At 46.5% G+C, this 22,812-nt stretch overlaps 1 protein-coding gene across 4 annotated transcripts in view; it reads left to right on the forward strand.

Moving 5' to 3' along the window:
• Mgmt (O-6-methylguanine-DNA methyltransferase) overlaps positions 1 to 22,812 on the forward strand; it is a 227,567-nt gene that overhangs the window by 45,052 nt on the left and 159,703 nt on the right. For all 4 annotated transcript variants that reach the window (XM_076912306.1, XM_034513841.2, XM_076912304.1 and 1 more), the window contains one exon: positions 9,450 to 9,586. In XM_076912306.1, the coding sequence (XP_076768421.1) occupies positions 9,450 to 9,586 (137 nt within the window). The remainder of the gene's footprint in view (positions 1 to 9,449; positions 9,587 to 22,812) is intronic.

Below are 22,812 nucleotides of genomic sequence, written 5' to 3' on the forward strand. Positions count from 1 at the left end.
CTCTTGATGGCTGTGGTTGGGTTTGTAACAGGCCACACTGGGTGCCCCTGTGAGTGTTAGGAACATATAAGTTGCATTTGGTCACACATCCAGTGTCCATGATCTGGCTCCATATTCTGTGATAGTGGAAACCCAACCTTTATTGTCCTGTGACATGTACCTCCTTTTTCTGACAGCCCTTTCCCCCAAATATGTTTGGTTTTATGCAAGAAATCTGAAAATACTTTGTAAAATTTAAAATATTAAATACACATGGAAAAATGCTGAGGGTTTTATATGTATCTCTTTTTTTATATAGATCTGTTTGCATGGTGGTGACTTATACTTTGGTGAGGGTTAACTCACCAAAGTATAACAGGTTTCTCAGCAGTGAGAAGGACCATGGCGTTTCTTTCTGTCCACCAAGGATTGTCTAGAGTATCTCGCCAGAGGCCTGTTGACTGATGGGTCACTTCAGGAACCCAAGAACCTATGCTATGATGTCATTTTTCTGTAAACCCTGAACTATAATAAATTGCATTTAACGGTTGTAATTAAGATTTTAGACTGTGAAGCTGTCTGAGAGAGGAAGGACCTGTCTCTTTCTCTAGAGAAGAAATTAATTGTTAGAGTGTATGGTCTTTGAAGAATTTACTGTAAGATAAAAGAGTGGGGTTTTATTCTTGCATTTATTAGTGTTTAATCAAATAGAAAGTGCACTTTCAGTGTGGAAATCTTGGCTTCAGTGGCAGGACTAGACTGAATTATTGTTTAAAGAGCAAAAGGTATGGAATTATATGTTCAAGTTATCAAACCACTGATAGGCTCTGGGTATAATGTAACTAATTTAGAACATAAAATCCCCGGCTGTGTGACTGGAGCCTTGGGTTAATCGCATGGCAGTGAGTGTGTTTCCGAAGCAGGTTGGACTTAGGGCAGGGTGGTGGCTGTCCCTCAAAGAGTGAGGTGGGCCTGTCAAGGCCTAGTATGGTCATAGCCACTGAGATTGTCTAGAAACAGTCTCTTCCATTTAGGATCCCAAGCAATAAATTATTTTAGGTTCTACTCCCAGAGTCCTCTGCTACAGAACCATTGAGAACTTAGTTTTTAAGGGCAAGGAGAACTTATTCTACTAATTCTACTGGCTCATGTACCAGGCATCCAGTGGCTTTGCATCAGGGACATCAGATCTTCCCACCAGGAATGGAGGAAATTCAGGAAGGTTTAGTGATTTTGTAGATGGTTAGCATGCAGTTCACTTACCATTAGTGGGAGGGAGAGAAGGATAGGAGATGCCTCACAGGCAGCCATTTTTGAGAGCTGGGGTCTGTATATAAGAGAAGCCTGCCACTGGGCTCTGTGACCTGAGTGGTAATTGGCTTTGGTGGGTTGGGAGACAGAGGAGCTAGCTAGTGGCTTGGACTGCTCAGACATGGGCAGGCCTTGTACGCTGGACTGAGGTCCTTGGACTCAATACCAACAGGACCATGTACCCTGGATATTCCTAGGTTATGGGAGAGGTCCTTGCCTGGAGTCTAGGGAAGGCATGACTAAGTGGTACAAGAATCATCTAAACACAGTAGAAGAGGGCAGGTCCCTTAAGGTATGGCTTCAGACAATATACCAAGTTTGGTCAGCCCTTCATGGCCTAAAGGACTTACTAGTTTTATAGAACGTGGGAGTGCTAGCGAGTGGACATCTAGCAGAGGCTGCAGAAGGGAGAGGAAGGTTGCCAAGTGACTTCTAGTACCCCCCCATATCAGACATCAGAAGGTATCTGCAAGGCTCCCTAAAGCTGTGCTCCTATGCACAGCAGGCATCTGCCATCTTGGCATTCTGCTGGAGATTGACCAGTGAAGGCCGTGGTGGGTACCTGCTATGAACACAGTCTAAACAGTGCCGTTGTTCCCGGGAGCCCACGCCAATGCGTTGGTTATGGAGCATGAGGTATGCGTTCTAGTGGGTCCCCAGTTCTAGCTGACTCCAGTGGTGAGTCACTTGACTCAGAGCCCCATGTTATTCAAAGAACCCTACCTGCACACATGGAAGCAGCCAGGCATGTCATAATATGGGACTTCATCCACAAGGGCTCTCCTGGACATGGCTGATTTTAACCAGCCTTGTTGCCCATCTGAGGGTAGAGAGTGTGTTCTCCATGTCACAACTCAATCAAGACTTCCTAGCGATGAGAAGGCAGAGACTCCTCCTCCCTGTGTGGGACAGGACTCTCCAGCTTTGGTATCTTCCTAATTGGGAAAGGTCATGTCTCCTTCAGACCTCACTCGCCCCCCTCCCCTCTGTATTTCCTAAGCAGTCATTAGCTTTCTGGCTGGCAAAGCTCTGCAGGATGGGAAAACTTTGTGCTGTGACACATTTAAGCTGAAGCTTTCCGAGTCATGGCAACTGTAAGAGCTGACACTTCATGTTGAACACCAGCCTGCCACCCCTTTTCCTCCTGACAGCCTGTCACACGTAGCTCTGTCGTTAGTGGGACCTGAAGTGCTAGAAGTTTTCCAGCCCACAAGGAATGTGCTGTTGGCAGCAAGAGACGTGCGGCCACACGGGGGTGACCCTGGGTGCTCACTATCCCAGCAGACCAACCAGCCAGGGAGCCTCCTGTCCTTCCCACGAGAGGCTTCATGTTATCATGGGGGCTTAGCATAGCAGGCTCTAGAAAGAGTGATTTAAAATGAAGGAAACCTAGGTATTTTCTCATTTTCACAGCAAACTGAAAGTGAGCCATTTTTGATCAGAACAAAAATTCAGAGTGTTAAAATGAGACGCAGGAATGCTTTGGGATTTGGGTATCTTGGGCTTTGTGCAAGCTGTTCCCGAGTTCCTTCGTGTTCATCCTGGCCAGGTGCCTGGGGAGACGAGGCTTCTCGGGTCTCCTATGGTTTAGATGCCCTCTCCTTTGGAGTCTGATTCTATCCTGAGCTGTCAGGGTGTGGATTTCTTTCTTCTGATTTGTTCTTTTACCCCAGGAAAAGGGACATTTGTTTTAAAGCACTGCAGTCCTGCTGGCTTGGGAGGACCATGAGAGGAGGAGTTGAGGAGGACTTGCTGAGCAGGATTCCAGATGGCACCTAGGAACCAGGAGTGTCTGGGCTCCGAGGTGCTAGGGTTAGGGTGGAGGGCCTGTGGCAGGACTCCTTACCTCAGACTTGCCTGTGCTTTGCAGGGAGTGGAAACATCAATCTCCCCATGCCTAGCTGTCTTTCAGGACCTGCTAGGTGAGGAGAGAAGTATCAGCAGAGCATCCTGCTGAGCCTGGGGTACCCTCTGAGCCTGGAGTGTAGCAAAGACAGATCAGGGGGAGTTTCAAAAGCTAGAATGTGGTTGGCCATCAGTCATCCTTCTGGGTCTGTTGTAGGGAAACCTAGCATCATCCAGGTTCAAACCAGAGATTTCTGGGTGCTTTTCTTTCTTGAGGTCCAATCTTTCTTGAGGTCCTTACTGGCTGGTGGCTCCAGAGCCCAGAGTACTGGAAGGAGGGGCACCTGGCTGGCTCAGGCTGGATTGCTCTCCCTACCTGAAAGTCCTTGGTAGACTGTGCCTCACTGCCTAGGCCTGAGGCCTCTGTCACACTGACCTGAGGAGCCTGGGGGAGGAGGGGACTGGCATCCTATTACTCAGCATCCTTTAGATGCAAAGTCACCCCTGCATTCTGAGTTTCCTGCTGGAGGTCTGAGTTTCACTGGTTTTTGTTATCTGGCTTCCTTATACATATGTTGTTTGGGCCATCAGCAGTGTGGTGGGTGTTTTGTTTAATGATAGTGACTGCTTCACTGTGGATTTCAACTTCTGGTTTCAGAAAATCACTTTAACACACAGGGTCTGAGAACAGAACTTTCCCCATCATTTTTTTTTTCTTGTTTAATTTCTAGTTTATTGTTTTTAAGTTTTAAATTGGGTTATTGAAACCGAATCCTACCAGTTTTATTATATGTATTAGGTATCGTAATTTTTAAAATTAATTAATTAATTAATTTACATCCTCCCCTCACAGTTCTCCCTCACAGAGTCCTTCTCCTCTGAGAGCACATGCCCTTCTTTATCTCCCCACCCTGGCACATCAAGTCTCTGCAGGGTTAGATGCATCCTCTTCCATTGAAGCCAGACAAGAGAGCCTGATGTTCTGGGGGCCTTGGTCCCCGTCATTTTTTGAAGGTGATGAGCTAAGCAGAGAGAGTTGACTTAAAGCATCCTGGAATTAGGTCTGAGGCTGCCTGAAGCAAGTCTGCTATTTTACCATTAAAAATGTGATTTTTCCAGCTATATGTAGTGGCACATGTCTTGGGAGTCAGAGGCAGGTGGATCTCTGAGAGTTCAAGGCCAGCCTCCTCTATCTACACAGTGAATTCTGGGATAGCCATGGCTATAGAAATATTCTGTCTTTAAAATAAAAAGTGATTTTTTTAAAACTTTCCTTGTGTTTGGTATAAAAATGCCTCTTCTACGTGAGTAATAATGTAGAAGATAGAGAGTGTTTAGCCCATGATTACGACTCTGTAGCCTCACGGTGTCTGAGTTCATGGGGCAGCTTGACACATGACCTCTGTGTCCTCCAGGAGGGTGACCAGGTGCAGAACCTCTCGGGTAACCACCTAAGGAAACAGTGTGTACTGAAGAGCCTCCAACAAGATGCTCTTCTGGGCTGGGTTCTGCGCTCAGGTTCTAGTACACACACACACACACACACACACACACACACACACACACACACACACACACACACACACACACGGCTCGTTGATTTTCTCTCTCTGGATTCCACTGTGAGAGGAGGAAGCAGGCTCTTTATGGATTTGCTCTCATTCACTTCCATAGAGGCACCGGTGCGATGTTTGGGGAGGGAAACAACTTGAAGTATGATTTCTAAATCTAGGTGGTACCAGCTTGAATCTAGAGAGCTTGGTTTGCAGACCAGGGAACAAGTCTCTCAGCTGTCCTCCATGTATCGATTGTGTTGTGCAGGCACTTGAGTGTCTGTGCTCTGACTTGCTGCCTGCAGCCTGTTGTTTTTAGATGATGGGGTCCTTTAACAAATGTAGGCCCTGGCTGCTTTGGGGATATGCTGCAAGGGTTTAGTCTGCCCCTATCCCCAACTTCCAAGGCTCTGGGTGTTGGAATATTCTTACACAGCCGAGCATCATACACAACAGCATTGTTGTGATACACCTTATGTCACACAACCCGAACCTCCATGAGCTTGGGACTGGAGCAGGATCTAGCCAGAGGGTAGCTATGAATATGAGCAGCCTCTCCTGAAAACCACTGTGATGGTTTCATTGTTAACTTTCCACAACCTGCAGTCACCTGAGCGGGAAGTCACAAGGAGAGATTGTTTAGATAAGATTGACCCATGGATGTGTCTGTGGAGGATTGTATTCATAATGGATGTGAGAAGACTTAGCCCACAGTGGATGGCACCGTTCTCTAGTTTAGGGCCGTGGACTTATGTGACTAAGAAAGTGAGCCGAGCAGCAGACATGCATGCATTTTCCCCCCTTTCTCCTCTTGATTGAGTATAACTGACTGCTCAGTTTCTGCCTTGATTTCTATGAAATGTTGGGCTTTAACGTGGATCACATACCAAATAAGCCCCTTTCCCCCTAATTTTTTTTTTTTTTTTTTTTTTTTTTTTTTTTTTTTTTTTTTTTTTTTTTTTTTTTTTTTTTTTTGTCAGAGTCTGTTTCTGTAGTGAAACAAATGAAGCTAGGACGGTGAACTGGCTAGTTTTATGTCAACTTGACACAAGCTAAAATCATCAGAGAAGAAGGATCCTCAGTTGAGAAAAAAAAAATGTCTCCATAAGATCTGGCTCTAGGCAAGCCTGTAAGGTATTTTCTTAGTTAGTGATTCATGGGAGGAGGGCCCCTTGTGGGTGGGGTCACTCCTGGGCTGATGGTCCTGAGTTCTGTAAGAAAGCAGGTTAAGCAAGGCACTAAGCAGCGCTCCTCTATGGCTTCTGCATCAGCTCCTGCCTCCAGGTTCCTGCCCTGCCTGCGTTCTTACCTTCACTGCTTTTGATGACGATGCTTTTGATACAGAACCATGAGCAAAACACACCCTTTCCTCCCTAAGGCGCTTTGGTCACGGTGTTCCATCACAGCAGTAGTAACCCAACTAAGACAGATGGCTACTGTTGGCATCCCAGAGCAGGATTCTCCTCACTACTCAGTGCACATCTCACTGGCTGCACAAAAACTTAGGTTCAGAGCTGAAGACTCATCTCTTCCATTCAGTGGCCTGAAGGTCAGGCCCTAGTAGGTGGCTTTGCAATGATGTCTGAAGCCCCCACTGTCAGTCAGAAGGATGGAGCCACACAGGCGGGCTATTAACTTCTGTTGACTGTGACAACTTACATGTTCCCTGGGAGGCTCTTGGTCTGTTGGGCTCAGTGAGTGGGCCTACCCCTTGTAGTGGTCCTTCCACTTGGTCAGCTAATCTCATTTTTTCCCAGCCTTCCAGGGTCAGTTTTAGGATCAGGTGACATGATGCATAGTTTGCTCTCTTGTGGGGTTCCCCATGCCTCTTGCTGAGGTGGACCTGGGAGTTGGGGACCAGGGCTGCCTCTGGTGCTTCCTTCCTAGTCCCTGTCTGGCTGGGAGGCCTCAAGGGGCCTTTATGTTCCCCACTGGCTTTGGCAGGCCCTGAGGTCTGTTCCTTTACCTGTCACACAAGTAGGGAACCCACTTTCTATCCCCTGGCTGCTAGCAGGCCTGGGGCCTCTGAGAATCACATGGAAGCACTTAGGGAAAGGTGCAGTGTAGCAGCAAAGACAGTTCTGGAAGGCCTGGTGAAGTCAGGCAGAGAAGGAAGGGAGCTGCTGCCTGTGGGTCTCTGGCTTTCAGTACCTTGGTGGGAGCTGGCCTCTGGCGCCAGCTGCTTAATTCAGAACATTGTTATTTAAACGCCCTTCATGTTAAAGGGAGATGAAAAGAATTCACTTCATTTTTCAGAGGTCTTCAAATAGCCATGGAAAATCGATTCTTTTTCTGCCACCAATTAATGTCAGCCCCTCTTGTGGCTTTTAGTGGATGCCACAGTGATGATGTAGGGAATGTAGGTATAGGAGCCACACTCTGGGTTCTGCTGCCAAGTGGAGAGTCAGAATCCCAACTGGGTCCTGGACTGGCCACAGGGCTACCCCACGTAGGTGACTCAACCTAGATGCCGTGTCTTGGACTGACATCCTCAGAGAACTGCAGGATGGAGTACGTACAGGTTTCCTGTGGCCGCTGCTGTCAGTGAACATTCAAACAAAGGGGCTGTTGGTAGCTGAAGACGTGGTCAGTGGCTAAGAGCACTTGCAGCTCTCCCAGCAGACTCTAGTTCTGGTTCTAGCATCCACACTAGTGGCTCACAAGCACCTGTTGCTCTAGCTCAGGGCATCTGACACCGTCCTTGGCCTCCATGGGCACCTCACTCATGTGCACATACCCACACATAGACACACTGATAAAACATTGGCCTATTGGATCCACTGTGGCTCCCAGGATCTGATTATCAGGGATGTACACCTCTGGGTGTCCCCAGTTTTGCATCCAGAAATTTGGACCCTGTTTGTTTGGGGTTGATAGGGATATTGAATATACAAGCTGTATGTTGTTGCATGCAGATAGCAGCCTCCAAGAAGGCAAGCCTGAGTTCTCATGTCCAGGATAGCTTGATTCATCAGCCATCAACCTGAGCTTGGAGTTGGTGCCGTGAGAGTTTGGTATTTACCCTGCAGTTTGTGAGCTGTTCCAAAAGTGGGATTTGAAGAAGAGCCTTTGTAAGCTGTGACAAGTGGCCTGAGGCTGAGATCTCCCAGCAGGCTCATAGCCTAAGGCCCTGGAGGAGACCCCTTTCAAATTCTTGCCTGTATATATAGGAAGTGGGGTGCTATACAGGAAAGCTTTGGGGGTATGATGCTAAGGCTTGAGTATTATTTGGGAAGCCTTTGCCCTTGACAGGCTGAAGGGGAGAGGAGAAGGAAGCAATAGATGGTTCTAGAAGTATGTGGGTGGCACAGAAAATCACAGGGCACAGAAGCGTGAGAGCACAGGACATCCCAGGCAGCATGGAATAGCACAGATGGAGACCTAGTGGTAGTCAGGCAGGAGAGGATGCAAAGGGTACTGCTTCCGAGGACAGCCTGTAGACTGGGGTCTGCTGCAGTATGGTATGAGGGCCTTGGAGGGGTTATCAGACCTTTTGCTTTGGGGACAGAGGATGACTGTGGTTGGTCTTGGAGGTCACCTTATCTCTGTCACAACTTGTCAGCAAAAGAAAAGCAGCTGTAGACTGTAGGTGGATAAAGGTGGTTGTGACTGTGTTCTAACAGTACACACATGCGTGCACATGCATGGCAGTCATAGAAGTAATTAGCAGTTGACTTGTTCTGCATACTCTGTATGTTCCCAGGTGAGGACTGAGCCCCTCACTATAAGAGATGCCCAGATGAAATGAGGCTAAGGAGCTAAAGATACCAGGATCCAGGATTTGAAAAGCTCTGGTGCATGAAGGCATGACCTAGGAGGGAATTCTAAGAGATGGTTGGGTTGTAATACATTCTGTAATAACCCATGCAAGGGAAGTTCTTCTGAGAGGGTGATGTCTAGGCAAGGTAATTAGAGGTCATTGTAGGCCAAAGAAGCAGTGATAAGCCATCCTGCTCTAAGCCTGTGGCCACAGTGCCATGTTTGTTGGTGGTGTGTGGAGCCCCAGGAGGGATTCTGGGAGTCACTGGTGGATAGAAAGGGAATGAGTGTCCTCTCTTTCCTGGAGTCAGAGAAGGAAGAGGGGCCTAAGGGAGTACAGAAATACCCACTGGGCAGCTTTGCTTTTAGCTCTTTGGCATTTGCAGTTTCCACTGAAATCAAGTTTACGGGTTCTCCACAGTGTCCTCTGGTTCCATCCTTCTGCTGACTTGGGTGCTCTGTGTCCCCACTGGGGCCAATCTCACCCCATCATTTTCTGTGATACATTTCTTACATGTTCCCATGCCTTTAAACAAAATCTGTCATGAAGATGAAACTAGACCTGGCACAGGCTCTACAAGTGGTCCGCCCCCTCCTGCTACAACCCAGTCCTGACTTCACTTTTAAACATACTTTATTTAAAATATGGAACAGTTTGTCTGGCAGTCATCTCATTCTAACAAAGCTTGCTGAGGTTTAGGTAGTTCTAAAAAATTTTATACTAGCTCAGCTTCCTCCTGGTCTGCTTTAGGTAAGGACAGCACGGGGAAAATGGAGGCGTTGTAATTTTTGGAGACAAAAGAGAAGGGGGCACTGGTTGGGTGAGCCAGGTTACTGTTGGAGGTGGCTGTGTTTAAAAGTACCTTAAGATTAAATCCCAGTAGGAGGGTATTTGGTATACATCCTGTGTGCTAAGTAGCCATTGCTTCTAGTGTGCTTTATAAATGACCAACCGCTTCCAAACACACTTTCTTACTCGACTTAAAAATTGCTTCTCTCTAGGAACTTGGCAGAATGGCTGAGACCTGCAAAATGAAATACACAGTGTTGGACAGCCCTTTGGGGAAGATGGAGCTGTCTGGCTGTGAGCAAGGCCTGCATGGGATCCGGTTTCTCAGCGGGAAGACCTCAAACACCGAGTAAGTGTGAACAGTAAGCATGGCACCACCTGTGTGGTGTGTATTGAAGGCAGGAGTCAGAGGAGCCCTAGGTCCTCTCCCCTGGTCATGAGGCATTGCAGAGACTGGTGCTACCAACCACAAACATTAGCATCTCAGAAAACGTCTGTGAGTTGTGGTATTCTTGGCAGCTCATGTATTACCCAGTAATCTGGAATAGCTCATAGGCCCTGAGGATATGACTTTGATGGGAGCTTCCAGACATTGGATTCATGTGTTCTTTTGCAGAAGTGTTGAGTCCCATGAGCACCAAGCATTTTTTTTATGTGTGTATCTGTGTCTATGCCTGTGTGTAAGCGTGTCCGTGTGGGTACATGTGTCTGTGTGTGCATGTGGAAGCCAGAGGGCAGCCTCCGGTACGTTCCACCTTGGTTTTGGGGACAGGGTCTCTCATTGGCTTGGAGCTACCCATTAGGCTAGGTTAGCCAACAAAGCTAGACAAGCCTCAGAGATTCGCCTGTCTTTACTTTCCCAGCATAGGGAATGCCACAGTGGCAGCATTTCATATGGATTCATGTGGCCAAACCTAGATCATCAGGCAAGCATGTTGGTGACTGAGCCATCTTCCCCACCCACACTGAGTTTTAATTCTTGAATGCATGAGATACAGGGATGGACAGTTCTCAATCTTGTGACTTACATCAGAAGTTTGAAATTAAGGCTGGCAGGGTCTACCAGCTGGTTATCCCACTGCTAGTCTAGATTGCTTTCTCTGTCAGGCCACTCTGCTGCTTCCTGGAGGTGGCACTAGGCCTGGAGTGATCACTGCTAAGTTGTGGAAAGAGTCTCTACAGGGTGACTTAGAGCACAATGTCTGGGAGGACAGTTATTCCTCTTTATGTGGTCCTTACTATATGTTTCTACTTGTAAAAACAAAACCAACAGAACAAAAACTAAACAAAACACATTGGAAGCACTCTGAGCATCTCATTCTCAAATGTAGTGCTGAACTTCCTCTGCTGACTGCCCGTGAGTGGTAAGTATTAAGATGGCAGTTCTTGTTATTTCTGAGAAAAGTAGGGAAAAGAAAGAATGAATGAATGAAAGAATGAGAGAAGAAAGAAAAGAAAAAGCACAAACGTCTGGGCTGAGTGTTTGTCTTAACTGGCTAATAAACACAATGCCAAGAACATTAGATAAAGAAAATACATAAGAAACATAAAAATTGATTTTAATGGACCCCTGTCAGAGACAGCCATAATGAGCATTGTTTGGTAATAAATTCCAGCACGGCCCTCCCCGGTCAGCTCCTCCTGTAGAGCTGTGTGCTGCAATCAATATCGTCTTTAAGACTTCAAGACTGAAAAATAAGCAAACCTTTGAACTGCGGGAACAAGCTCCTCTCAGTTTCTGTGAGAACTGGCTGGCCGCCGTGCTCAGAAAATCACAGGCACCAAATAATTTGTAGGGAAAATGTCACTTTGTCTCTTAGTATGTTCAATAGCTCAATAAATCATAGAAATTATGTGTTGGCTTCTTTTGCTTTTGGAGGAACAGTCAAGGCTCTCCTTACTGTAAATTTGGGGAAGAAAATGTAAAAAGCAGGCATTCTAAGATCCATTTAGGGGCTGGAGAGATGGCTCAATGGTTAAGATTATATACTGCTCTTGCCGAGGACTGGAGTTCCCTTCTTCCACGTCCGCTGGAGTACAACTGCCTGTAAGTCCAGTTTGAGGGGTCCCAGTGCCTCTGACATCCGGGGGCACCAGCAGTCATGCAGACACCCTTTTCTCTCTCACACACACATATGCATAATTCATTTTCTTAAATCCTGAAAATGGTATATTTGTTTAAGTATGTCTAGTGGATTGTGTGGACTGAACAAAGAGGTTGAGTGAAGTTAGGAATAGATGTGACTGAAAACAGCCCCACTGTAGTGGAGATGTAGCTGGTTTCCCTCAGGGAAGGGCACTTGTGTGTGCAGGTGGAGGTCAGGTGGCCCCTGTTGGAGGTATTCCATCTCCTCTTCCCCATTTTCTCAGTTCCCCACTGAGGCCCTGCCTGAGGCTACAAGCCAGGCCACTACCTCAGGGGAGAAACCGAAGGATTGTGCCTCCCTGCAGAGGAGTGACTGGTGCTTTCTCTTCTCCTGGCCCAGGACTTGGGAAAGGGTATCTGAGGGATAACCCCAACACTAGGGATCCCTTTGAGTAGCCATGGGAAGTTGGATTTTAAGGGTATGATGGTTCACCTTGCTTGTCAGTTTGGTGAGATTTAGAATCTCCATGGAAACAAATCTCTGGGCATGTCAGTGAGGTATTGTCTAGACTGGCTTCACTGAGGTGGGAAGGCCCACCCTGAATGTGGGTGGCATGATTCCCTGGCTGGGGTCCTGGACTGAATACAGTGGAGAAGGTGCTCTGAGCAGCAACATCGACCTGTCTGTCCCCTGGAGGGAGGATGCAGTGTGACCAGGTCAAGCCCCTGCTGCCAGCCACACCTTCTCTCCTTGATGGTCTGTTCGCCTGAACTGTGAGTCAGAATGAATGCTGTATTCCTAGGGTTGTTTTTATCTGGAATTGTAGTAAGCAGTCAAACCAGTAACTGTCAGGGAGGGCAGCCAGGAGCATATGCCATGTGTGTAGCTGATCTGATCTGATGAGGCATTTCAAACCTAGATTACTCAGAGTTAGCCATTTTTATTTTGTCAGCTTAAAAAGCTACAGTTAAAGAAATACATAGTGATATTTAGATTTCAGACATAATGTTCAGTAAGTGTTGACAAAAGCACACTGACATCCAGAGAACATTCCAAACAAGATCTAGAACTTCCTGGAAAGGTCATTGTGGATTTATGTTCAAGCCTTGCAAAGATCTCTAGCTTCATTTTTCTTGAGTGAATTCCAAGGCAAGGAATTACTGGATTCAACAGCATATAAACATTTAAGGTTATAAGAATTTGTCCTCTCCCCCTGCCCGACACTTGGTTCTGTCAGTTTTTAAAGTTTGCCTATTTCGGTGCATAGGAGGCAGCATTTTACTGTGGTTTGAATTTTGTACAAGTCCTTCACCAGGCACAAGAGCTGTTCCTTTGTTTGGCTTTTCCACCTAGTCTGGCTTTGAATTCACCGGCACACTTCTGCCTCAGCCTTCTGAGTACTGACATGACAGGTATGTGCTGCCATGCTTGGCTTAAACTGACCCCTGCCCCAGTTGCTTATATTTTGTGTTTTCTACATTTCTTTAGATAAGAAGTTTATAATTTTGAAAAAGTCATCTAATCAGTTTTTTCCTTTACATGTAGCATTTTTTTTGTCCTTAATAAATATGTAACTGTTTGTGGTGGTACACACCTTTAATCCCAACACTCAAGAGGCAGGGGAAGGTGGAGCTATGTGAGTTCAAGGCCAGCCAGGGCTACACAGGAACCCTGCCTCAGAACACAACAAAACAAAAACAAAAGTCCCCAAATATCCCACAAACCTCACTATGCATACCTACTATGAAAACCTGGAGTATTTGTTGAAATTTCCCCCAAGTCTTCTGCTGCGCCATCTCTCAGAAGCATGATCCTTCTTTCACTTAGTTATGAGTCCTGGGGAAGTGGCCATGATGGAGGTCCAGTTGATTTTTCTCAAACTTGTAATTCATTTTATACAGCTGTCTAATTACTCCATTTCTATTGGGGGAAATGCAGCTTCCCATTTTGTTCACCTCTGTACTGCTCTTGACTCTTGGCAGTGCCTTTTTAGGGTTGCTCCTGGCTCCACTGGCCTTTCTTCTCTGCCCCATGATGACTTGGCCCTGGGGTTTGTGCTCAGCCTGAGATAGTCATGGCATGTCTCTAACTGTTGTCTTTGACTTCTTGGTGCCCTTGTTTCTGTTTTGCTGTTATTGGGAAAGAGTCTCATGTAGCCCTGATGGCGTGGAACTCAAGGTGACCTTGAACTTCTGATCTTCCCTTCTCCACCTCCAGATTCTGTGATTAGAGGGGAGCACAGTCACCCCACTTGGTTTATGTGGAGCTGGGTGTCAAGCCTGAGGCATTGTGCTAGACACACACCCCATCAACCCGGCTACATTTCTACCTGCCTTCTATTATGTTTTTTATTTATCAAACATTTATACACACAGATTACATACAATATATTTTTATCCAGCCCCCACCCCCCAGGCCTCCCTTCAGCTCCCCGCTGCCCCAGGATTCTTAATTTTGCACATTACCTTGCCAGTTGAAGTATCAGCTTTGGCATAGGTTTTTGTTGGGATCTGATTGAGAGGTGTCTGTTTCCATTCTTGGCTGCTTAACAGCTTCATGGTATTGACTCTGTCGATTTGTGGCGTGATTTATCTCTGCATCTGTTTGGGTTCTCTTTCATTTTCCTCAGCAGGGTTTTGTAGTTTCCAGCATGGAGACCTCACGTGTCTTTGATAAAATTGATTTTTAGGCACTTTGTTCTTGATAGTATTCTAAATCAGCTTAAAACTTTTGTTAACTTTTAAATTATTGCTGCTGGTTGTAGCCATTGATTTTTTTTTTTATGTTGATCTTACGTTGTACAAATGTCTGAATTCATGCACAGGACCCACCCCAACTCCAACCCTGTGATTTATTTCTACTCTTTGTTACCCATGACCAGCTTGAATCCAGAGTCCAGAAATGTTCATTGGAAAGTTCCAGAAAGAACTTGTCATGACTTATAAGTCCTTGATATTCTGTTTAGTATGATGGCATCTTGGGATGCATGATGGGACACCCCACCAGCTTGGGATATATGTCTCCATCCATCCAGTGTATTTATTCTGTGAATGCTGTCTACCTTCTAGCTATTCAGCAACTATATCAGTTATTAGATTAACTTGGTATTCTTACCTTGCTCTGTTCAAGCAGCCCCCTTTACTTCATAATGACCCAAAGCACAAGAATCTGGAGATCTAGATATGCCCAGACAAACTATAAGTGCTTCCTTTGAGAGTTCTTTCCCTCCAGTATCACGAGAGAGACTACAGAGATACGGCTCACAGCACAGTTACTGTGACTGTCTGATTTTGTATTCTCCATCCCTTACTGTGCCAGGTCTAGAAATTAGTATAGGTATATAGAGGCAGACTTACTTTGTTTGATTCTACTCACCTTTTCAGGTAGCCTGGGTTTAGGAATGCATCCTTGTGAATAAGGGGCAGGTGGGCCGGCAGATGGGGGAGGGTGTTGACCATCCCTCATTGCATCTGTTATGAACCCATACAAACTATTTTTCTGTTGTTATTCTTTATGCAGAACATTTACACATCTGTTCATGTAGCATTTGTTAGGTATTTAGGTAGTGTCTGAATGTATAGCCTGTGGGTGGATGTGAATGGCCTCTACTCTGATGCTGTCACTTTCTATGAAGGTTTCAGCATCTCTGGATGTTGGTGTGCCTGTGGTTCTGGAGCCAACTCCTTCTAGGGAAAGGGGGACAACAACTGTATGGGTTGTTCTGGGTGTTATTTGGAGTTCCTTAGGATGTCTGTATGAATTCACTCTCTGCATAGAGACAGTATGCTTCTCCCTGTGTGATGCTCATGCTGTGTGTGCTATTGATACCCACCAGTAAGACATTCATTAAATACCACACCATCCCAGTAGATGGCCTCCCTTTGTTCCTAGTAACGGACATCTCAGTGTTTCTCCCTTTGTCAGCCTTCGTTCTGGCACTGTTTCTCAGACTACAACCATGTAGGAGTCCTGAAACGTTTCCCTCTGTGCGCTGACATAGCCATGCCAATTTTCTCCTTTGTGCTATATGCATGTGGTAGAGTTTGTTGGTTTTAGAATGGTAAGCCCATCTTCAAATGCTGGTTTGCATTAATATATTCATTTAAGTACACTGATATTTTTGTGGGGTTTTGAATTGGGGTACTTCTAACAACATGCACAAGTATGGAAGTGCACCTCTGTTTTGTGAAAAAGCAGGTATGGGGTGGTCTTGGGTCTCCTTGGATGCTAGCTAGCTGGTGTGCTGTTTGGTACTTAGAGTTCATTGTGTAATAACAGCATGTGCAGCCCTCACTTACCACTAGGGAACTTCTGCAGCCTCCTGTTGGGCTGACCAGAAGCTGGGGTATCTTGAGTAGGGTATTTGCTGACACTCTCCTATGTGACTTGGGAGTCTCCACAGGCATTTCTTATTTTTTTCAAGGGCCTTAAGCTTTATTTGGTGGGTGACTCACAGGCTTACTACAGATGCCTTTTGTAGGGGGATTCTCCTTGCTTCTGTGCAAGCCTGACCTCCCTCCCCCTCTTCCCACACACCAGGCATGGTATCTGTTTAAGGCTCTACACTGTGATGTGGTTGCTGGTTTCTTCTGGGTCATACCTATCACTGCCCCCTTTCTCCCATTAACATTTGGATGAAGCACATTGGTTGAGAAGTGGCTTTATGTTGCAGTTTTATTTGATGACCTCCTACCCACATCTCCCAGCTGTCAGTCACGATCCCCTGGAGCATAGCTTGGTCTGGTCTTTGCAAGAGCCTGACTGATGTCCTCTATGCTGTCCTTCTGTGGCTGTGCAGCCCTGACCTCCTCAGTCTGCCCCGCAGTGCTTAGGATGTAGCCAGAGGGTTATGGGGTCTGTTTATTTTCCTTATGTGATCTTGAGTCAAGCTTAGCATCCCATAAAGTTGATCACACCGTTTGATTACTTGAAACAATGACTGTGCTGTGAGTCACACTTAGAGTATACAAACAGCAGCAGGTAGTCTTTGGCTCTCAGGCACTGGGACAAACCAAGCATGGCTCATCTTTAATGTAGCAAAGATTTACACCCCCTTCATTTTCTCTTTCACTGTAAACCTTGTAATAAAGGTAAAGGAACATATATAGGAAGCCGTATGTAAGCCAACTAGACTCATGTAACATCTTTTGTGTCTTGAATGTGTAAACTGCTTACAGTCCATTTTCTACTGCAGGATTTGACTGCCTCTTCTGGCGGTGCTGGCAGCAACTCATTTATGATGTTTGCAGACATGCTATGGCATTTTTCTGGCCAGCTCTCATGTGGAGCCTGTTGAGGGGCCATTGGAACAAGATGATTCTGTGGGAGGATCATAGAGCATCCATCTGGTCCTTCAGGTCCAACCTTACAAGCAGGCTTGCCATGTTCCTTCAGAGTGGTACACTTGAGACAGCAGATACCAGGTCTGTTAGGCAGACCACAGTTAATGCCAGGTCTTTTGGCATTAGAAGGGCAGAGCATATCAGTTATGAAGTTGTGCAGCCTCTGATCTAGAAACACGGTATCGATAGTTCAACTTGCCTCTTGACTTTGCTCCCTGCCCACTTTGTGCTTACCTGATGCTAGATAGAAGGCAGAGACAGGTTTTACTAGGACCCAGAAGTCCTTATGTTCTGGACCCAGATCAGCAAGAAGCAAAGCCTTAGCGCTTTGCCTCTGGACTTTGTCACTCATGGAAGGCAGGGCTAGAAAGCGTGCATGCCTGTGTTGGTGAGTCAGGAGCAAGCCTGTTACTTCATTCTGCAGGGATCATCCTGGAGAGAGAAAAGGATGGTTGAATGACAGCTTTAAAAAAAAGTGTGCATCTAAAATATGAACTATCTGTCACCCCAGGATATTTTTTGTTTCTAACCCTTGGAGTAATGTATACACTTTCGGAGAACAGAGATAAATTGGTTAGCTTCAAGGAGGGATGGGTAGATGTTCTGCCTCTAAGGCATATTGGGATAAAAATCCTTAAATCCATTACTCTTAACCATAAGCTTCTTTGAGAGGTGTCTTACAACTCTGGTGTTTGTGTCTGTGTGAAGGGTAAGTTGGCAGGAAGATGCACCTGTCCCCATCACCTACCACAGCAAACCCTGCATAGGCTGGGTATAGTCTGGACATATTTAGGAATCACACTGGGCCATGTGTCCTCAATGGAGGGAAGGTCCATGCCGTCAGCTGTCCAGGGCTCCTGTGTCACAGGTTGTGGCAGTAGGACTTGTGAACACTGCAGGTTACCTAGGTACTCCTTCCTGACCAAGCATTCCATTCAGCAGTAACATTGACCTCAGGAGAAGGATCCAGGATTATAAGGAGGCTCTTGGGGTTTGTAGCTCAAACCTAGAATCCTGTCAGAGTCTGTGTCTATGTCATAGCCATTCCTGGTGGAATTAGCTGTGACAGTGCTCTGCCTTGATGAGCTGGGGCCCTTTGGAGTTGGTCCCTGGCCCTTGCTGCCTGTGGTGTAGACAGACTAGAGCTGATAGTGTGGCCATGCTGGCTAAGTGTGAAATCCTTTCTAGTAGATAATCACATACTAGGGCCCTGTGGCCACCTGCCTTCACCACACTGCTGACTTGATTCTCTTGCTTCCCTCATCCTGTCTCATCTCCAGCATCTCATGAGAGGTGGCTTTGAGAAACCGTTTTGGCAGGTGTATGATTTACCTTTCTTATCATTATGACCAGGAAGCCATCTAAGGAAAGGGAGTATTGTTTTAGCTTATCACTGAGGGCACAATCTATTGGAGTGGGGAAGGCTTGATGGCAGAAGTAGCTGCCTGCTCTGGCAGTGGGAGTAAGAGGCAGCTTGCTCACCTCTGGGTGGACCAGGAGGCAAAGTCCTGCACTCTTCAGGCACTCCCAAGGAGAAGTGGAAGTGTTGGGGAGAGGCAAGTGACAGGGTCTCAGGAGGAGTTCTGAGGAGGGCACAGATGTAACCTCTACTCACCTCAGTCTCTAGTCACACTGCCACTCACTGAGTGCCTTTTCTCCCCAAGTGAGGTTCTGTCTGAATCCCCCAACCCCAGATGTTGGGATGCTGGGGTAGACCTGAGGCAAGTGCCCGAGTTCCAGTGGCTGTAGAGGAAAATGTTCCACAGTGAAAGAAATTCAGGCCCAGAGGGGAGGGAGCAGGCTCACTCACCTTCTCTGGATGTCTCTGTAAAGCCACAGCACATTTGAAGCTTTGTCAGCAACTCCAGTTAGGTGAGTGAGTGAGATGCCTAGCCATGTGCTGTGGACACCACCCTCCCCCAGCCAAGATGGCTCCCCCTGACTTCACTTGTGAAGCACAGCTGTGTGCTAAGACCCACATCTCTTCCTCAGACTGGGCTGAACTCCAGTTCAAGAATCCTCTCTGTTCCTAGTGTCTCTTCAGTGTTCCCTGCTGTTTCAGAGGTCTGTGCCCTGGTTGTGTTTTCAGGATGTTAATATCATTGACACTCTAAACTCAAAGCATACTTTGTTTGCTAAATCATTTCCTTTAAAACCTTAGCGGTAATTAGATGGGCTGTGTGTTTCTGATGTGTAGGATAGTTCCTACATGCCATTAGCTCAGAATTGTAATTGAGCTGAAGGTTAAATGGGTTTAAAATTTCGAATTAAATTGAAGCATTGTCTTATGGTAGATGTGTCCAGAATTTTTATTTCCAATCACCTATCAATTAGTGGAGTGGATCTTTTTGACCTAAGAACATTGAGTAAGTTTAGGATTCACTGAGGACTTTCCCATTTATCCTATCATTCTCAGAACACGGGGGTCTCACACATGTCACAAGCTATGTGACGGCCCTAGAGGGATGCCACAGCAAGGCGTGTGCAGCACTGGATTGCAGGGATAGGCACTCCTATCTCTCCTGCTCAGGGATAGGCGGGGGAGCTGCGTGATCTGGATGTTGGGAGAGCAGAGTGGTAAGTTTGTCTAAGTGAGGACCATGTGGGGCCAAGGCCAAGACTCTGGCAATAGAAATGGGTGCTGTTGACTGAGTTGAGACATTAGACCACCACCTCAGGGTGGGCTGAGGGTGGCATGGCAGAGGGAGGGGATTCAGAGGTGGGCCCTGACTGGGCAGCTGAGCAGTGGTGCTTTCTCTAAACACTGAGGCAGATGTAAGCAAGCAACACCAGGGAAGCCAGCATGACATGGAGGGTCATTTTTTTCTTTTCTTTTTGAGATTACAATGTAATTTTAACATTTCTCCCTTCCCCCTTCTTCCTTCCAAACCCTCTCATATGCCCCTCTTGCTCTCTTTCAAATTCATGGTTTCTTTTCTCATAAATGGTTGCAACATGTATGTGCATATACATATAGACATGTATATTCCTAGATATAAACTGTTCAGTCTGTATGAAGTTACCTCTATGCCTGTTTTCGGAGCTGACCGTTTGGTATTAGATAATCAATTGCTGTGCCTTCCCTGGAGGAGACTGTTTCTCCCACTTGGAGAATTCCGCCTGGTCTGTAGTTCTTTGTGTAAAGTTGTAGCCTCCTGGGCTTTCCCTATTTACTTTAGCATATCCATTGTTGCTGGCCTTGTTCAGTTCATGTCAGGTGGTCTGTTGGTGAGAATTATGGGTGTAGCTTCTGACATTCCTAGGACATACAGTCTTCACAGACAAAAACTTCTTGAGCAGAGAGTCATTTTAACATGGACTGGCCACCAAGAATCCCCAGACAGGACTGAAGGAAAACACTTCCAGGCATAGAACAGGGGGCACCTGGGGGCCAGTGGAGGAGGCAGCAGATGGGTGTCTCGGTGAGATAGCTTTGGAGCATCCACACCCTCCTTGCAGTATGTTGAAGTTAATTCAGATTTTCCTAAGCCGTGAAAAAGATTTTTCTGGCATTGGTCTTCTTGGAGCCTAGCATGCTATGCCTAGTTACCGTTGCAGCACTGGATTTAGCTAAGTAGTATCTGCTTTCTGCATCTCTGAGGTAGAAGCCCTTTGGTTCCAGCCAAGCCAGACCTGATGTGTTACACCTGTGGCAAGCTGTAGGCCATCCCAGCAGGAACTGAGTTCTCTACACACCAGTGTCTGATAGGCTGAGGCTGGAGAGAGATGTTAGGGAGACAGTGTTCTAGGAAGAGCATTAGAAGAAGTCTGTCTTGTTCTCCTCTGAGGAATTTTGGTTTCCTCCTGGCTTGACCACGCTTCCCAAACAGATGCAAAGTCAGAGTCCTGGCTCCAAGACTACCCAGGGAAGCGCCCACTTCCACTCTACAGCTCTCCCAGTCTCCTCTGCGGCCTCCAGCTTCTAACTGCCTTGTCTCTTAACAGCTCTTCTGATCTGGCTAAATGTCTCCAAGAACCTTGTCCACCTCTCCCTAAACAGTCCGGAGACCCTCTCTTCTCCCCACAAACATGTATGTGCACACAGACATATTCTGAGGAAAGAACATGTCTTCCATGCTGCACTGGCAGAGTTCACCAGCAGGTTCAGAGCGCTGTGGAGGAGCACTGATCCTCCCTAAGGCAGTTTTAATCTCAGTGTTGGCTAGCAGAGTGCTGGCTTGTTTTGAATGTGAGAGTGGCTTGTTTTGAGTTATAGTCCCAGTCTCTCTCTCTCTCTCTCTCTCTCTCTCTCTCTCTCTCTCTCTCTCTCTCTCTCTCTCTCTCTCAGTATGTCTTTCCATGTAGCCTAGGGTGTCTTGGATCTCAGGATCCTCATGCCTCAGCCTCCTGAGGGCCAGGGTTATAAGCATACAACCCTGTAATCCTGATTGGGGTTACAGTTTTCTCTTCAGAGATGGCTATTACTAGATTCCCTGTCATCTCCAAGTTGCTTTCCTTGTGCCTGTTTGTTTTTTTTTTTTTTTTTCTTCTTTACAGAATGTTGTCCTTTCTTTCCTTTGCATTATGGGCCAAGGCTGTACGAGGCTGTAGAAAATTCTGTCACTTGGCAGCTTCATTCTCTAGGGTCCCTGGGGCATATTTTCAACCTCAGACTGGGCAGCATCTAACCCTGTAGTAGGGTGACCTTATCTTCTCACAGCCACCTTCAGAATGGCCTGAAAGGTGACTGGACTGAGGTCACAGCATCAGGAAGTGACACTCCCCATCCTTCTGTGGAAGCAGACGTGGTACCACAGTGTCTTCCTCATTGTGTCCACATTGATCCAGGGACTCCTGATGGGAGCTCTCACTGTGACCATTCTAGCCGCAGTATCTTGCCTGGGTACTTAGACAAGCTAAAAAGAGAATATAAACCCTTGTAGAAGGGTGTTATTATGAGGAGAGAAGCTTTTAAGACAGCCTATTACAATAGGAAGCTAGATATTTGAGGTACGCTGATTATTCGTTTCTCAAGTAGAAAAGCACTGCATGTTCAGTATGCAGGAGGGTGTGTCTGTACATATAGTACCACACTCTGGACTTTTCTGTCCTGCCTCTTCATTCCCTTTACTAAAAGTGCACACTTCTCTGAGGAAAAAAAAAGTTGTTTATCCTTCTGAATTATTACATACCCCAAAGGTAACCTCCCACAGATGCCGGCTTCTCTTTTCTAAATTCATCTGCAAAACTACGGAGTTTCTGGTCCATACTTCATCCAGTTTGCTGGCTCTCCTAGGAAGAGTTATTGTATATCCAAGCACAGATTTTATTAAAAAGAACTGGGCCACTTATTTCCTTCAAAGTTTTCTGGTGTGTTTAAATCTTCCCTAGGTAAACAAAACTTTTATTGGAAATAATATTTTGAGATGTGACACCTTTTGCCCAGGCAGTGGTGCTGAGTGTGCTGGGCTTCAGCAGCTGGAGCCAGGCTCTGTGGCCACGGCTGGGCAAAGTGCGGGCTTGTCCCATGGGGAAGGGTCTTGTTCCACACCTTTGAGGAGGGTTTCTCATGTACACTGAAGTAGAGCAGAGGCCACCATGGGAATCTCTGGTATAGTGGTACAGCTTCAGGCCCATAGGGTACAGGTGTGCACCACTTATACCTGGTATAAGCAGCTCTGGGAATCAAACAGAGCCTCAGACATCCTAGGCAAGTGCAGTGTCAACTGAGCTACATTCCCCAGCCTCAGCAGTATTTCCAGGCCCTCAACTGCTGACCTGCGTAGTCTGATCTTGACTGTAGAGAACAGACCATGGTCCCTACCAACTCAGGAGTCAGTGGCGGGTGCTTATCTGAACATAGAAAAACAGCTGTGATGAGAGCAGATGTGAGGAGTTTCCAGCCTGTTGTGATGTGACAGGACCACCAACTTACATGGTGTCTGTTTGTGTTGTGTGCGATTCTCTGTGACATTCATTCTCATGAGTGGTTGAACCTTTAGGCACTCAGCCATGAGGAACTTCCCAGATCATGTCACCACCTGTACCTGTGTCAGCTGAACCATTTGCTTGGGTGTGTGACCTGCCCAGGATGGCCAGCATGGTGTTAGTGTACAACCTGTGTTCCCAGGACTTCAGGGCATGGTGAGGGGTGGTCAGGCCACTTCCATCATCTACCATCTCTTTGGACATCTCTTAAGGACCAC

This window comes from Arvicanthis niloticus, chromosome 1 (assembly GCF_011762505.2).
Source record: "Arvicanthis niloticus isolate mArvNil1 chromosome 1, mArvNil1.pat.X, whole genome shotgun sequence".
Classification (NCBI taxonomy): domain Eukaryota; kingdom Metazoa; phylum Chordata; class Mammalia; order Rodentia; family Muridae; genus Arvicanthis; species Arvicanthis niloticus.